A 16974-nucleotide genomic window follows, 5' to 3' on the forward strand; every position below is an offset into this window, starting at 1 on the left:
CTTTAGCCAATACCTATGTTGACTTCAGTGCTACACAAGCAGGAGGAGCTGCCAATCACCGGGAAGCGGCCAAGTCACGTAAATACAGAGACCTTGAGCACCACTACAATTTTGTCCCCATTGCTTCAGACACTTGGTGCCTGGGGTAAAAGTGCTGCTAGCTTTTTGAAGGAGTTGGGGTCTAAGCTAATAGAAACAACTAGAGACCCTAGAGCTGCCAGTTTTCTTTTTCAGCGCCTTAGTGTGGCAATCCAGAGAGGAAATGCTCACTGCATCCATGGTTCCTGACCGCCATCTGAGGAGCTGGAAGAGCTGTACAACTTGTGACAAGCAGCCTTGCACCCTGCATGTAATCAATATTGTAACTTTTTTTGTGTAATGACATTTTCAAATAAAGTTAGATAAATATACACACATTCCAAAAGAATAGGGGTGGTAGGAGAAGAAAATATCAAAGTGTTCAGTGAGGATCCACAAGGTCTTCTTTGAGTACTCTTTATTTTCTTCTCCGAGGCTATGGGTCCCTACACTTGCACCAGAGGTGGTACCCCTATATAATGTGTGTCCAGAAATAATATTAAACAATTAACATCGTGTAGTGTACTCTATATATCAAAATATATTACTTTGAAACCCGTATTAGTCACTAAACAAAAAATTGGGCTACTCTTATTACAAATTCGCTACTTTTAGACCGTCAGCTCGCTACTTTCAGCAATTGGGACCTGGCAACCCTGATGTGGGAATTTATATCCCAGTACAGACAAGGATGTTGTTGTAGGGATACGTTCTCATCCGGCAGGAGACCTGTGTTGTTGTAGGGACACGTTCCCATCCAGCAGGAGATCTGTGTTGTTGTGGACGGCGGCGACGGTGTTCCTCGCGCTCTCTCCCGGGGGACCTTGATTTACCTCTCTTCTCATTTATCACCACACCTGCAGGTAAGAGCTATTCCCGTACGGGCTACAAGCTCTAGTCACACCAATTTGATATTGTTGAGGCAGTGCATAGTTGGACGACCAAACTCTGCTGGCCAGCTGTTGCATCAGTTTTGTGTTGACATACAGGTACAGTAGCGTGTTTCATACTGATGGATTAGATTGCATTGTAGGCCAGTCCGTGTGACTATGGAGTGATGGCCTGCAAGATCAGGTCCAAGGGAAGTGTAAACAGAATGGAAAGATTGAGTTTCCCGGCGAACGGGTCAGACAGCAAGTTAGACGAAGTCCAGTCCTGGCACAGTGAAAGGCTCTGTGCCCCAAGATACTGTCCTTGCATCATCCTCACTCATATCATACATAGACAATCATATCATACATAGACAAAAATACATACATATCATTCATGGATAAATAAAAATACATCATTCATGGACAAAAATACATCATTCATGGACAAAAATACATCATTCATGGACAAAAATACATCATTCATGGACAAAAATAATCATTCATGGATAAGAATACATGCATATCATTCATGAACAAAAATACACACAGATCATTCATGGACAAAAATATATATCATTCATAGACAAAATACAAATCAGCTTTGTGTCACCCTTTGCAAATAAAGTCAAAATTAAAATTACGTTGGGAGTACTGAAAACTGCATATAGATATCAATGTCTTACACTACTTTGACTAGGGGGAACCTCTTTAACAGATTTTTTTATGATTTAATTTCTCTTTCGAGACTATTACAGAAAACACAAGCTCAGGGAGGTACTAAAGGGTTTTGGGACCATGATCTGAAGGCTCTGTGTTCCTCTGTACCCATCAAGCTATTCCTAACTCCTGAGGTGAGAAGATTTGATTTGGCATCAGCAGATCTGACTGATGGAGACGTGTTTGTTGGTTCTGGCTAGTGATGGTCTGTGGTACATCACATCTAATGAAAAAGCAGTATCAATGTGGATAAAACACTCCTGCATTTCCCCTGCTCAATGTTAGGCTTGTATCGAGGTCATCCCTCTTCCTAGGGTCATATTAGACTCTTCCCCAGGATGCAACCCCACTACAAGCTTGTTAACTCTTAGATACCTGTTTATTGCAAGGTGAACAGATGCATCAGGTGATAGGAAATACACCCAACCATTTCTGTCCCACCTGGGATTCGAACCCAGAATCCCTGAGTGAGAGTAGAAAATGAACCCGACTAAACGACCGGACTCTTTTTGGCCTTTGCTGGAAGAAATTTTGGAAGATGGATCTCCTGCTCAATCCCTCCACCCATTTATTGTCACACTCCATACATAAATGTACAGAAATTAATTTGTATTATATAGTTACAAGAATTGCTATTTTTTATTAATCGCTGTTTTTCACCTTTCAAGTGATATATGCCAAGATGCGTTTGGAGGCCCAGGCAATCGTGTTAGCAGCAGGCCCAGGAATGAGGATGACAACATTAACCAATCACACTCCCAAGTGTCTTCTTCCTCTGGGCACTCTTCCCATGGTCTGCTACCCACTTCAGCTCCTGCAGGAGGCTGGTTTCTCAGGTAGGTGTGTCTTGAATACACATTAATATAACTCTGAAGTTGTAAAAGTATCTGTCATACCAGTCAATTAAGAGTTGTAGCTCTAATTCCTTGCCTACAGTATCTTAAATTTCATTGCCACTATTAGTTTTCTGGGAGGAGCTCCATTGGCTCCCTGAACCTATCATACACTGATCAGTGCCATACTACAAGGTGCCATCAGCCATGGAATTCTATTTTCCTAGTGGGGACCACAAGCCAGAACCTTGTTCCCTCAGAGAGGTGCAGGGAATGATGGCATATGAAAACTTTATCTTTAGAGTCAATCATAATTGCCACCAATGAGGAAGGCATCCCAGAAAGTTAAGCAAATCAAAACAGACCACTGCATGGTTAAAAACTAGACCACAGCCCCAAAATTGCAAAAGAACTTGCCAACAATGAAAACAAACCACCAAAATTTTGTGAAACTAGCGTGTGCACTAGTTTGCCCCACCTCTAGTGGGGCAAATTCGGGGCTCAGATTTGCCCTGCGGAGGTTAGAGAGTCTCTTGGTGCGTACCTCTTGCGAGACCCGGTTTACGCCTCTGTGATGGATCCGTCTGTTTGAGTTCAGTTCTTCTTTCTCTTATAGGGTGCATTATGAGTGTAACACTGTAAAAGTGTTTGGTTTAGTTTATTTAAAATATATATAGTACATGAGTCACATACAAGGATTGAGAAGGCGCCAGTTTGTCCACCAGAAAGTCACACCTCTAATAGTTAATGACCCCAAGTGACCTGAGGTCAGATCATGCGAATTTCACCTTACTTCTACTAATCTCATAATTGGAGCCTGGTAGCCTTCAAACATGCCGACGTTTAAGGAATGGCTTGGTAGAGTGCCGGAGGCTATCTACTTGTGGGCGGAGTTCGCTACTAGGTTCCCCAATGTATACTCTGAGAACTATCGATTCGAGAGCATTAAGAGAACAACAGCAGCCAGGAGAGCAGAGGGGACGGCCCTAGCAGGGAGGCTGTCGGCCGGCAGGGCGAGACAGTCTCTGTCCACTGCAGACTCCCCCTCCCCCCCCCCCTATCCATCTATAGGCAAACACTTGGTGAGTTGAGCATTAAGGTGACTTGGTCGTGTTTTACAAGTGTTGTGTGATGATCAGGGGCAGTCAGTTGTAGTGTTCTCAGATTCTTGGAGGATGACTCACTTTGAATATTAATCTTTAACGTTTTAATTGGATTGCTTAAGTTATGATATTTATCATGAAAAATATAATTGTTGAATTTATTATTTAAATGGTCTTTCACTGTGTCCCTAGAGTTGAGTTGAGGTGAGAAAGCCTCGGGGATTATTGGTTCCCTGATTTTAATAAGTACATGATAAAGATGGGACATGCTAATAATGACCTCTTGATAACATCTTTTGAGAATTTTGTGATACAGACAAGTTCCATTCCTTGTCTGGTATATAATAGTCTTGAATGGATGGTGGCAGCATTTCGTCTTCTACTATCTACTCTTCTACTTCTATCTACTCTTCTACTTCTACCTATCTATTCCTCTCCCTCCACCCCTCTCCGAACTTTCCCTTTCAGCTAATGACCCTCCTCGCTCCTCCCACCTCTCTCCCTCTCACCCCAAACCCTCACTAATTACTTCACTATTCATTTCTTTCCTTTCGTTTTCTCTTATACGTTTGTAGGCAGTGATTCTGTATTCTAGAGTTCTCTCTAGAGTTTTCGGGTAGCGGATCAAGTTACGGCGCCTTGTAGTCTTAGCGCCTAGGTAGTCAAATACCTAGGTTACAAGGTGTTGAACGAGAGAGGTGGCCTTAGGAACTCTGGGAGTGCACTAGAATAGTTAGCTAACTGAGGACGGGATAACGGACTAGAGAGAGCTGTTTCCCCCGGCCTCGTTAGTTAACTGGGGGGTGGAATAATGAACAAGATAGAGCTATTTCCCCCACCCCCCCGTTACAATGTTGGCAGCGGTGTCGAACAATGTTTATGGTAGTGTTCATTTAACATTGTTTAGTCCCACGTGTCTTTTTGCCACTCAGGCGCTATCAGGGAGATCTTGACAGTGTTTAATATTCGCGGTTTAGCAAGTTTTTTTTCAGGTTAGGAGATAGTGATTCTCTGGTGTTGTGTTTAGTGATTTGGTGAGTTTTGTGAAGTTCAGGGAATGTTCACCAGAACTTGCGTGTGTAGTGATTTGTGTTAATTGATAAGATTTGGTGATTTGGGAACTTAGCGGTGTTGGTAGTGGAGCTCACCTGAGTGTGACAGGTGACCTCGCATGTCCCAGGGGGACACCCAGCCACCGCTGGTCTCCAGGTCAGTTGGGGAGTGGCAGGTGTAGTTATTAAGTAGTTTAAGTAGTGGTTCTGCTCAGATTATTGCGATCGACTGTTTTACTCCATTTGAATGCAATAACCCAAGGTGTACTGGTTTTGTACAGCATGCTAGGGGGAGGCTTAGTATGTCAGTAGACTTCACGTTGGGGACGCTCGACGTTAGATAGTCTGGTTACAGGGGGTGGCAAAAGTTTTGAGTTGTTGACCGGCGGAGAAGCTAGGGAAACACTCTGGGTCACGTAGGTGGCTGTAGGTTAAGGGTGGGAGTAACGGCTGTTTAAGTACGTAAGATTAAGAACGGTACAGTTAAGTTAGGCTAGTATTTTGTCTATTAGTGTTGATTTTTTTTTTTTTTGTGACAAGTTAAAAGTAGTGATAACCTTATTCTCTCTTCTCTAACTTTACTCTGTTACTGTATTATGTTCCACCAAGTCAATTTCATTCAGTGTCAATTGGATTATTTAAATTTAAGTGTAGTCGTTGCCAGGAGGAGAGCAGTATGAGTAGACTGTGTGAACCCTATACCAACTACAGGGTCACACAACATCTTGGGAGCACGGTATTGTCGCCTTTATGTTCATTCACAGGTGGGAGCCAGAGGAGAGGCGCGATGCATATACAGAAGAGAGAGACGGCTGCTTGGTACCACACTCAGGGGCGTTCCTCACCACGACGACAACCAGCCCCCTACCTGGAGATCATGGCTCCACCACCACCACCACCACCACCCCAGGGGACCCCCGAGATACAGCCCTCTCGGTCGGTCAACATTGGTCTACCCAGTGGACCCCAGGACGGACGGACGGATTCCAGTGGACCCCAGGACGGACGGACCCCCAGTGGACCCCAGGTCGTTCTGCAGACGACCCCAGACGACCCAGTAAAGATGGAAGAGGAACAACGACGACTCCAGTCTGTCCCACCAACATCGGTCTACCCAAGATGGACCCCAGGACGGACGGACCCCAATGGACCCCAGGTCGCTTGTCAAAGACCCATGGGAGGAGGAAGAGAGAAGAAAGAAGAGAGAAGAAAGAAGAAAGAAGAGAGAAGAAAGAAGAGAGAAGAAAGAAGATAAGACCAAGCTGAGTGAGACACGATGCCTAGTGTCCCTTGCTGGTGTCAGCATCATTGCATGGAGCGTAATTGCAAGACAGGATCGTTTGCCTTAACTGGCCGCCCCTCCTGCAAGCATGTTGCTCTGTTGAGTGATTCTTCCTGTGTCATGCGGACTTGATGTGGCTGTCAGAAGTAGCTCTCTGAAGGAGGCGTGCTGGAGCAACAGGGAGGAAGAAGAGTAGGATGGGATTTCTACTGTTGGCAACTATATGAAGGTCTCGAACCTTGTAGTCCCCATAGCTGTGAAGAACCCCAATATACGTCTCTCATGGTGACTGACGTAGGGCCAATTACAGATCAGCTGGGACAACCGAATTCCACGGTCCTGTGCGCAGTTCAAGTAGTAACGGCTTTCTGGTTGACCAAGGGTTGTTGTGCGTTAACGACGGAGAAGCGACGGAAGCAGTTGTGTTGAAGAAATGTGGTACAGGACTATCTACAAGACCAAGCAGTGACGTCGCCCAGCCAGAGACAATGGACGTCTGTCTACATATTTCATTTTTTAGAGTAGGATGATGTATATTTGTTTAGCTAGGATGTATTTTTTTTCGTTAATAAAGTTGTTGCACACAGCTAGCTTGCTTTAGCAGTGTTGCAAAAACTTTATTTCGGGGAGAAGGGGAGATGTAACACTGTAAAAGTGTTTGGTTTAGTTTATTTAAAATATATATAGTACATGAGTCACATACAAGGATTGAGAAGGCGCCAGTTTGTCCACCGGAAAGTCACACCTCTAATAGTTTTTTTTTTTTAGATATATACAAGAGTTGTTACATTCTTGTACAGCCACTAGTACGCGTAGCGTTTCGGGCAGGTCCCTAGAATACGATCCCCTGCTGCGAAGAATCGTTTTTTCATCCAAGTACACATTTTACTGTTGCGTTAAACAGAGGCTACAGTTAAGGAATTGCGCCCAGTAAATCCTCCCCGGCCAGGATACGAACACATGACATAGCGCTCGCGGAACGCCAGGCGAGTGTCTTACCACTACACCACGGAGACTGTTTCTCCGTGGTCGGCATGTTTCTTCAAACATGCCGACGTTTAAGGAATGGCTTGGTAGAGTGCCGGAGGCTAGCAGGGAGGCTGTCGGCCGGCAGGGCGAGACAGTCTCTGTCAAGCTACAGACCCCCCCCCCTCAATCCAGCTATAGGCAGAGACACTTGGTGAGTTGAGCAGTAAGGTGACTTGGACGTGTTTTACAAGTGTTGTGATGATGATCAGGGGCAGTCAGTTGTAGTGTTCTCAGATTCTTGGAGGATGACTCACTTTGAATATTAATCTTTAACATTTTAATTGGATTGCTTAAGTTATGATACTTATCATGAAAAATATAATTGTTGAATTTATTATTTAAATGGACTTTATTTTGTTCCCTAGAGATTTTGAGTTGAGGTGAGAAAGCCTCTGTGGTTACTGGTTTCATGGTTTAGAATGAGTACATGATAAAGATGGGACCATACTAATAATGATCTCTTGATAACATCTTTGGTGAATATTGTGATACAGACAAGTTCCATTCCTTGTCTTGTATGTAATGATCATGAATGGATGGTGGCAGCATTTCGTCTTCTACTATCTACTTTCTACTTCTACTATCTACTTTCTACTTCTACTATCTACTCTTCTACTTCTACCTATCTACACCTCTCCCTCCACCCCTCTCTGAACTCTCACTTTCAACTAATGACCCTCCTCGCTCCTCCCACCTCCCTACCTCTCACCCCACACCCTCACTAATTACTTCACTATTCATTTCTTTCCTTTCGTTTCCTCTTATACGTTTGTAGCAATGATTCAGTATTCTAGAGTTCTCTCTAGAGTTTCGGGTAGCTGATCCAGTTACTGCGCCTTGTAGTCTTAGCACCTAGGTAGTCAAATACCTAGGTTACAAGGTGTTGAACGAGAGAGGTTGCCTTAGGAACTCTGGGAGTGCTCTAGAATAGTTAGCTAACTGTGGACGGGATAACGGACTAGAGAGAGCTGCTTCCCCCGGCCTCGTTAGTTAACTGGGGGGGTGGAATAATGGACAAGATAGAGCTATTTCCCCCCACCCCCCGTTACAGGAGGTTCCGAAATCTTCTTAGCTAACAGACTGCCCTTTCTTCTTTCTTGGGGCTTGGCATGACTTTTGTCATACCCGCATGCTTGAATGGGGGGAGGTTTCATCGGTGTTGCAGGAATTCTTAGAGGCTTGCAAGAGTTCCTCAATGAGTGCCTCTTCGCTCCTTTGCTTCCTTGGGATGTGGGTCTGGTGCATGTTCAGGTTCCCACTCTTTTTGGCTGCGTTGGCGGCTGATGACCTTCGGACTCGCGGTCATTTGGCCTTTGTCTTACGTTTTTCCGGTCTTTGGACCTGTTTTCAGATCGGTTTTTGGAGAATTTGGGGGTGCTGGGCGAGGGTTCTTAGACTTGGGTTCTGGAATCAACTGCTGCGTCATCGTCTGCCCTTCTGAAGCTGTTTGCACCGATCCTCCGGGAGGCGGTCACTATGTTTTTCACCTCACGTCTCGCTTGTTGGCAGGCTGTGCTTTCTCTGTCTTTGCATTCGACTTGGGCCCTGGCTCTTCAGTCTTCTTCGCTATTTTGTCCTCTGTTATTCCCGGAGGACAGTGTTGCCCAGTTTCTGTCTGCGGCTTCGGCCAGTTGCCGTCCTGTATCGGACTTGTTGGTGCTCTGGGAGGGGGAGGGGCATCATTCCAGCCCCTCTCAGTTGGGTCGTGGCAGGGCTTGGGCTTCTCTTGGTCGACATTCTGACATTCCAGCACTGAAAGTGAGTTACATTATACTTGAGGTTCTAATTTTTTCTTACATTGATTTGCATTGTTTATCTTGTCAATTTGTTCGTTTTAAATATTTTACGTATCTAATAAGATAAAAAGGGGGCAGAAAATTAGACACTCTGTACCACTCCTCTTTTTTTTTTTCCGTGACACGATAATGGTTCGGGATGGACCAAAATGTCTTCAATTCTTTTTCAGATTTGTGGATGGTTAACAAATTTGTATATTTCTACAGAGGTGACAGTGGTGGTGAGTGTGGGTGAAGAGCAGAGAATGAGCAAAGTGGTGGAGCAGTATGGGCTCAAGCTAAACCTGGACATAGCTCCAGTCAACACCTCCCATGACCCAGGCACTGCTGACTCCCTCAGACATGTTGCCTCCAAGATCAAGGTTTGCATTATTTTATGTTACATGACTTGTTTTTTATCTCTGTTCCCGTAAAGGGAATGACAGGGTGGGGTGAAAATTGATGGTGTTCTGAAATAAAAAATGTTTGTACATATTATTCATTAATTCATTATCATTACTCCATTTTTCCAATATTGTATGGTGGGGGAGGCATAAGTAGGTAGAAAAAATTGCTTGCTCTGCCATTAGTGGGAAGAAATTGTTGAGTAATTGGCTTCCAGCCCAATCTATTTACTTTGTCCCTGACCATTAGAAAAGCCAGAAGAATGGGGATCTCAAACCAGCTACTTGTTGCAGGCTAATATGAGAATTCTTGAAAGCTGAAGATCCCGCAGTACTACGTAGTAGCCCTCGTAAACACCCTGGGTGTTGGGGAATGTGAATATTAACCAAATTGTGAATAATTCTGGGCTTGGATAATTTTCTGGGGGGAGCCCCGTCGGCTCCCCGGAGCTTTACCGGCTGATATGCTAATGTCAGACTTTGGCATCAGTCATGTGTATGGAGTTCTAGGGCCTACCGGGGACCACGAGCCAGAACCTGGCCCCCTCAGAGAGGCAAAGGGAGCAATGGCCTATAGAAACCCCCGTGTGGTTGGAAGCATTCTATGTCTGCCATCGACCGGGTCAAGCATCCAGAAAGGTAAGCATTCCAAAACAAACCCCTATTCTGGTGAAAATTGCTACCTAAGCCGAACTAGTGAATAGAACTCTTCAACAGAAAACAAGGAAACTAGTATGACGTCATACGTCACCGCGCCGCTGTCTGCGCAGCTCCCCCCTCCCCGGGAGGGGGAAGGGGGAGCCCCAGACCTCCCACGCCGGCTATCCACCCATCAGTTCTTCGGCTGATGCTATAGGCAATGGTTATGTGCTCCGGCTCCAGTGGTTGTTTCAGCACTGTACCTAGAGTGTGGTGTCTGTTTTCTAGGTGGTGCGTGAGCCGGGAGTGATTCTTCAGTACTTGGGCTGCATGCGCCTAGGGTTCCCTTCCCTAGGTGCCCTGTAAGTACTGCCCTTGGGGCTTGGGGCCACCTTCCACAAGTTCCTTGGGTCCTGCCCCTGCTTGGCCGTTTACTGCTTGGTTTTCGGCCGCTCTTTGTGTGCTCGGGTGTTCTGTCTCCCTTGTTCGCCTTAGAGTAAGGGGCAGTGTTTGCACTGGTGGGGCGCGGGGTACTGTGCAGCTTGTCTTTACCAATCATAGCGGCCGGCTCTGTTCCGCTTGGGTACGCTGTCCTCTTGCGGGGTTTTCTTTTTCTTTTGTTTATATACCTGGTGGGGGGGTCTGCCTTCGTTCCATCTCCTTGTGCCGCCTGGGTTTCGGTGGTCGCGCCCGAGATCTTCTCGCGGCTCCGCCTTTTTCCTGGGCTCGGGGGGGCCTTGTCGGGGCTGCTTATGTTCTGCCTCGTGGTCTCGCCTCCGGTTGGTGGTCGGGTGGCTTCGTGGTAGGTGTCCCACCTGCGTGCTTCTCTTGGCGGCAGTATGGGGTATTTTGGCGGTCCTTCCTTTTCCTGTCCCTTCTTAGGTGGTTCCTCTTGTTAGCTTGGTTTACTCTTGGCTTGGTTTTCTAGTGGGGGTTGGGGGCCGTCGTCTTGCCACATACTGTCGCCTCTTTTCGTGCGGCGCAGGCGGAGCCGCTTCAGCTTGCTTTCGGTCTTGGTGTTGCTTCTGCACCGTTAGTCAGCTGTCTTGTGCGTCGTTTCACCTCAGGCCTGTTCGTGCGCCGCTTGCACCATCCTGGTCTCTGGTCAGCGTGCTCTGTCTTCTCCTCGGTTGGTAGTGCCCCTTCGGTTCCGGTGTGTTTTTTCGTCGGCTCTTTCCTTTGGGCCTTTGCCTCTGGGGGTCGGTTCGCTGAGTTTTCTTGCTCCTTCGGTTTTAGCGTTTTGGTTGTTTGATGGCAGCAGTCTCCATCTTTTCTGGCGCGGGGTGGGGCTGCTGCATTCTGGAGGGGTCCAGGGTTTGTTGGTGCTTCGTTGGTCGGGCCGGGGGTGTCGTTTTTGTGTTCAGTGGCGGCCCTCCGCTGTTGTTTGCGTGCCACGGCGTTTGGGTCCGGAGCGCGTTTTGCGTTGATCCGGTTCTGTTCTTCCCGGTTCGCGGGTGATGGTGTCCCGGGTGGTCAGCCGTGTTCTTGTGGCTAAGCTGCCTGTGTTCTTCCCTCATGCCTGTGGCGTTCGTGGCTTCGCTGCTCTCGCTGCCGTCTGGGCGACGTGGCCTTGCAGTCTTTCGGGCATGGATTTTTGGTGTTCGTGCAGGGGCCTTGCTGCTCGTGGTTCTCGTGTTGTTCCCGGGATTTTCGGGGCTGTGGCGCCTTGGGTTGGCGTTTGCTGCCGGTTGTCTTGCCTCCTTGGGGGGTGCGTGGTGTCCGCCTCCCGGTTTTGTCCCTTTGACCTTCCTCTGTGGGTAGTTAGCTCCGGGGAGCCGACGGGGCTGTTACGAACCCGGATCCAGCGTTCGAGCCTGGAGCAGTGACAAACACGCCATCTGTGGGTCAGCTCCCGAAACCCCCGCCAAACGAACGACGACACCTAGTGAGGACAGCGTGTACTGGACTCGAGGACCAGTTTCCAGTCTGGTTCAGCGCTCAACACCGCCGCCGCTGACCTCTGGTGAGGTGGTGCTCAGACTACAACGCCACCTATGGAGTGGATATGTCCGGCGTTTGTGTCTGAGCCTGTAAGTGTGGTGTTTTAGTGTCCCTGTTATTGATGACGTGTCTGCTTACAGAGCCGACCTGGGACCACTGTGATGGAAGTGGAGTCAGTCTACCCGAGGCAGCCAGTCTCCATACTGTGAAGTTTGCTGCAGCTGTCGTGACGTCGTCCCCCCGGAAGAACACTGTGGTGTGTTAAGCCTGCCAGTGGAGTGGCAGTGGAAGGATTTACCCGGGACCGACGGTTGGAGACGATAATCCACTGGGGTATTGAGGACAGGAGGGTGATTGGTGATATCACACGAGACTCCTGTCTAGGGCGTACCCCTTTTATCGTTCGTGGAGTGGCCGTACCAGCCTTGGTGGCTCAGTACCTGCCAGCAGACCTGCTGGACGTGTGGTTGACGGCCTCCACGACGGTGCCCCCAGTGGACCTGTGTTGTGGCTGACCTGTGGCCAGGGTAGGCTCGGCGTTCTCAGAGGACACGTCTTGAGGCCACGAAGAAAGCACCGCGGACTCAGCACCTAGCTTCGAGGATCCATAGTCTCCAGCAGAAGACTACAGTGTTGATCCCCTTTGTAAAGTGTTAATACCCCTCCCCCTTGTGTACGTTTTACTTTTATATATTTAAATGGTGATGGTGAACATTATATTATATTAAGTTCTTAACTTTCTTTCCCTACTCCCTTTTAAGTTACTTGCGTCACGGATCTCATCCCTTGATAGCCACTACTGGCTTGGGAACGGATACCTATATCTTCCTCTAACAACATCAGAGTGAGAACCCCGTTGCGTCCCGAGAGGGCCGTAACAGGGGCTCCCCCCAGAAAACCAGCGTTGAATGTAATGAAACGCCATTTTCTGGGTGAGACCCGGATGCTCCCCGGCAACCCTCCCTCCCTCCGGTCGGCGTTTTTCGCGTGTTTTGACATCCAGCCTCAGAACTGATGGGTGGATAGCCGGCGTGGGAGGTCTGGGGCTCCCCCTTCCCCCTCCCGGGGAGGGGGGAGCTGCGCAGACAGCGGCGCGGTGACGTATGACGTCATACTAGTTTCCTTGTTTTCTGTTGAAGAGTTCTATTCACTAGTTCGGCTTAGGTAGCAATTTTCACCAGAATAGGGGTTTGTTTTGGAATGCTTACCTTTCTGGATGCTTGACCCGGTCGATGGCAGACATAGAATGCTTCCAACCACACGGGGGTTTCTATAGGCCATTGCTCCCCTTGCCTCTCTGAGGGGGCCAGGTTCTGGCTCGTGGTCCCCGGTAGGCCCTAGAACTCCATACACATGACTGATGCCAAAGTCTGACATTAGCATATCAGCCGGTAAAGCTCCGGGGAGCCTCCGGGTCTCACCCAGAAAATGGCGTTTCATTACATTCAACGCTGGTTTTTTGTTACCTGGAGGAGTTTGGCACAACTCACAAGGTATCACCACAATCACTTCTGTCTGACAAGTAATGAATGTAGGTGCATAGAAGTGAGTGCTAGGGAAGTGGCAGGCTAGTAGCCTGCCTCGATGACTGGTTGGTGTTGTCTGCTTGTCTGCTAGCCGGGGTTCTGGTGCTTTCCCAGCTTGCTGGGTTCGGGTTGCTTTGTGCTCCGGCTCTATTTGGACTGCTTCAAGCAAGAGCCTGTTAGACCAAGTTATCAGACCGGGAGTAGAACTCCCAGAACCCTCTCCAGGTATGCTCCAGGTAGTTGTCCCAATCTTGTCTTATTTTCTTTTGCTAAAAATGTATTAATATAAACTTATTCCCTCACTACATTATTGACATGTTTACTTACAGCGGAGTGTTGATGACGTTGTGATTGTATCAAGTGATTTGGTGACTGATGTTAAACTTCAAGATATCTTGAATCGGCACCGGTCTAGTGGTGCGGCGTTTACCATGCTCACAGCTAACAAACAGCCAGAATTCTTGAAGGCATTTGCTCCTGGACCTAAAACTAAACCTACACTCAGTAAGTCATAATGTCTGCCCAGCTGAGTTTACAAATGTTTACAGTGCTAAGATTAATTTTGAGTGGTCATTGTATTGAGATTTGAGATTTCTTTGTAAATGGTAGATATTTTCTTTTCTTTGTTATAAATACTGTAATAAGTATAGTATGATATTTGCTGGTAGATAAGACACATGTTTTAGTCCACAACCCACTAAATGTGTACTGTATTTATGTATATATACACCATCATATGTTTTCACTCCCCCCCCCTCCTTCCCCCTATAAAACCACTTAAAAATCACTTTTAATAAATATTTAACATAGTAAAAAAAATGTTTCCACAAAATGTTCATGTACCCTTGAAAATTTGGTGAAATAATGGAATAAAATAGGTTTTGCTAGCTCAGTCTCCTTAGGAGCTACTAAGTCGTGTTTAATTGCTGCTTTCATATCTGTCCTGCTACATTTGGCTCAGGTTGGAGAATTGCTAATATTTGTACATAAAGCTAACTGTTGCTTTGTTTCTGAGCCAAGATCCCTCAGATGCCCGCAGCAAGAAACCCTTTGGATCACCAGGACAATGTTACTACACTAGGCTCTCATGGTTTTCTTCCCTAGCTGGATACAGGTTTTTGGAAATGGGTTTATCAGGGAAAAAAGATTGTTATGGCTTGAGTCTAGCTCAAGCCATTACAGAGGGTGCAGCTCACTATGGCACACAGGGTGCAGGGTGCAGCTCACTATGCCATATGGGAAGAGCAGTACCTTCAGTAGCCATTACAAGCATTAATTAACATTTTGCAATCTACTGCCTCAAACTATGCTGCCACCTGCCTTGCTAAAGTGGCCGGACCCAAAGAGTTACAGGGCTGGAGAAAGCCAACTTCTCAATTTTTGCCTAGTACATTACTATGCTATTCTAAGCTATGCATTGGTTAATTACATAAAGTTTTAGCTAGGTTCTTCGTTATTGTTCGCATCATGGAAAGTATCTGCAACTACTGTAGTTATTTGTGTGCCACTGTCTATAGGGGTTCCATTACAGCTTAGTTGCAGGGTTATTGTTCTGTGTATGGTTTTTTAAACATGAATGACCCCCTAGAGATATATTTTCTATAGTAGTTTGATGCATAAACAGGGCTAAGGTTTTCTCATTGAATAGGACGGTATTAGGACGGATGGTGCACTCCGAGAATGATTCTCTTGTGACTTGACTACAGTATCTGCCTGGATTTACCTTAGGATGAGCATGAGTGGGAAGTAATGTAGTCAGTTATAATAGTTTGCAGAGTGCTAAGTAGTGTTTGCAGTGGATGTTGAGGGTATTGCTCCCTGCAGGGTGTCAATTTGGGCTGAACCTTCTGTGATGGCTTGAGTTAGACTTCCCATTGTCTCCCTTATGCACCTTTATCCATGATGAGATCATTTGCAAAAATCTATATCAGGCTTTAAAAGAAGTCACATGACCCTAGCATAGTGGCATTGTTCTGGTGGTCCAAATATCTTCTGACTTAGAAAGACTCCAAGAAACCACCTGAAAAGTAGTGTTTTACTATACTCAACATCTTATTTTTGGTTAAGCATAGTATCTCCCCCACAGTCTGTCACAGCATGACAAGGGTATACAAAATATAAGGATTCAAAATATGATATTCCTTTTGGTAATACACTTTGGACAGTTTTTATTGTTTACTTCCCTTTTGACAGGTAGCGATGTTGTGTGTCTGGAGACGGGGACAAAACGGCTGATGTATGCAGTAGCAGGCGGTGACTATGACGAAGTTATCACGCTGCATTCCCGTGTTTTCAAGAGTGCCAAGTCCCTTGACTTGTCAACTTCTGTGATTGATGCTCACCTCTACATCATGAAGCGATGGCTTGTTGATTACATCCTTAGTAAAGAGTAGGGTTCTTAGTGTTTTTGTTTCATTATGAGTTTCTCTTGGCTGCTCATGTTATAGTAGATTTTTCTTTCCAGGTTTTGTTAACTAAATGAATACATGCACAGAAGGTTTACTTATGTTAGTCTGGAAGGTATGAAATTTTGAGGCACTTATACTGACATTAATTTTGATGAAAATTGCTCAGTTGATCAGGTATTGATAATTAAAATACCCAGTAGGTACTTGCAAATGCTGACAGTACGCAAAGGGCACGACTCTTTAAGTCATATAGTTTAATGTGATATATTTTAGTTCAATTTGTTTAACACTTTCGCGCTTAGGATTATCCATGAGTCGTCACCGTATTTTCTTACGTTTCCGCATAACAGACGACGCCTGTAGTCCATCGAAAAAATATTTGTATAAAATCCATTTATTATCCGATCAACTTGGGAATAGTATACAAATGTTTGCCATGAAATTTACGTTTTCTCTAATAGCCGAACAGCTTATAAAAGAAAACGGCGTGGCAGTGAATCATCGTGGTAAAACAATTGTATTATTGACACGACGAGTGTAATCGACGTAGTTTTTATATATGTTGCCGGTCGAACGCATCCTTATGTGACCTTTAATACTTATGTTCTTATAGAACATTCTATTGCGAGCACATTGGTACAAAAATGAAATACATACATCGACAAATAATGTCAGGACAGTGAATTGAATATACACTTTTCAAAGCGAGTTTCGCCGATATGCTGCCGCGGGTAACACTTCGGCCACTTCCCACACTGTTTTGGGTGGGCTACAACATTGAATCTATATTTATATGCATATGTCCGTGTAGAGAATTTTATTGCGATTCCAATGATACCACAATTAGCGATGTAGGACAACTGTAGGCTTCGCAACCATTAAGAGAGTGGAAACATTTTGTTGCTGTTTGGCGCTCTTGGCGAGTGATCTGAATAGTTTTTTATTTGGTGTTGATAGTCCTTATGGTTTGGCGGCATTTTATAGATATGTTCTTATAGACAATTTTATTGCGAACACAGTGATACCAAATTTAAATACGTGCGCCTTCAATTATTATCAGGACAGTAAAAAGAGTGTACACTTTTTCTGTCTTACCGCGTAGGTACCCGGAGCGCCGAAAGCATCTAGGGTATTATTTTTTTTTGAGCGCCAAGAGTGTGAAAGTGTTAAATAATGTTCTGGATGCTAATGATTAGTTTATGCAATATGTAGAAAGACATTAAAGACCAGGGAAGGCTATGAAGATATAAATGGGGTGAAGATGTATATCAGATGCTGGGTTGTACTTTGATCTTCTCTCCTGAGTACAGTACCA

General features: G+C 45.9%; 1 protein-coding gene across 1 annotated transcript in view; it reads left to right on the forward strand.

The window, feature by feature from the left end:
• Nucleotides 1–16974, forward strand: part of LOC123747100 (translation initiation factor eIF2B subunit gamma) — a 22712-nt gene continuing 5738 nt past the window's right edge. Inside the window, exons 1-6 of the mRNA XM_045729131.2 lie at nucleotides 1–78; nucleotides 803–941; nucleotides 2336–2503; nucleotides 8970–9124; nucleotides 13581–13755; nucleotides 15445–15640. Of these exons, the coding sequence (XP_045585087.2) occupies nucleotides 16–78; nucleotides 803–941; nucleotides 2336–2503; nucleotides 8970–9124; nucleotides 13581–13755; nucleotides 15445–15640 (896 nt within the window). The 5' untranslated portion in view covers nucleotides 1–15. The remainder of the gene's footprint in view (nucleotides 79–802; nucleotides 942–2335; nucleotides 2504–8969; nucleotides 9125–13580; nucleotides 13756–15444; nucleotides 15641–16974) is intronic.

This window comes from Procambarus clarkii, chromosome 87 (genome assembly GCF_040958095.1).
Source record: "Procambarus clarkii isolate CNS0578487 chromosome 87, FALCON_Pclarkii_2.0, whole genome shotgun sequence".
In the NCBI taxonomy this organism is placed as follows: domain Eukaryota; kingdom Metazoa; phylum Arthropoda; class Malacostraca; order Decapoda; family Cambaridae; genus Procambarus; species Procambarus clarkii.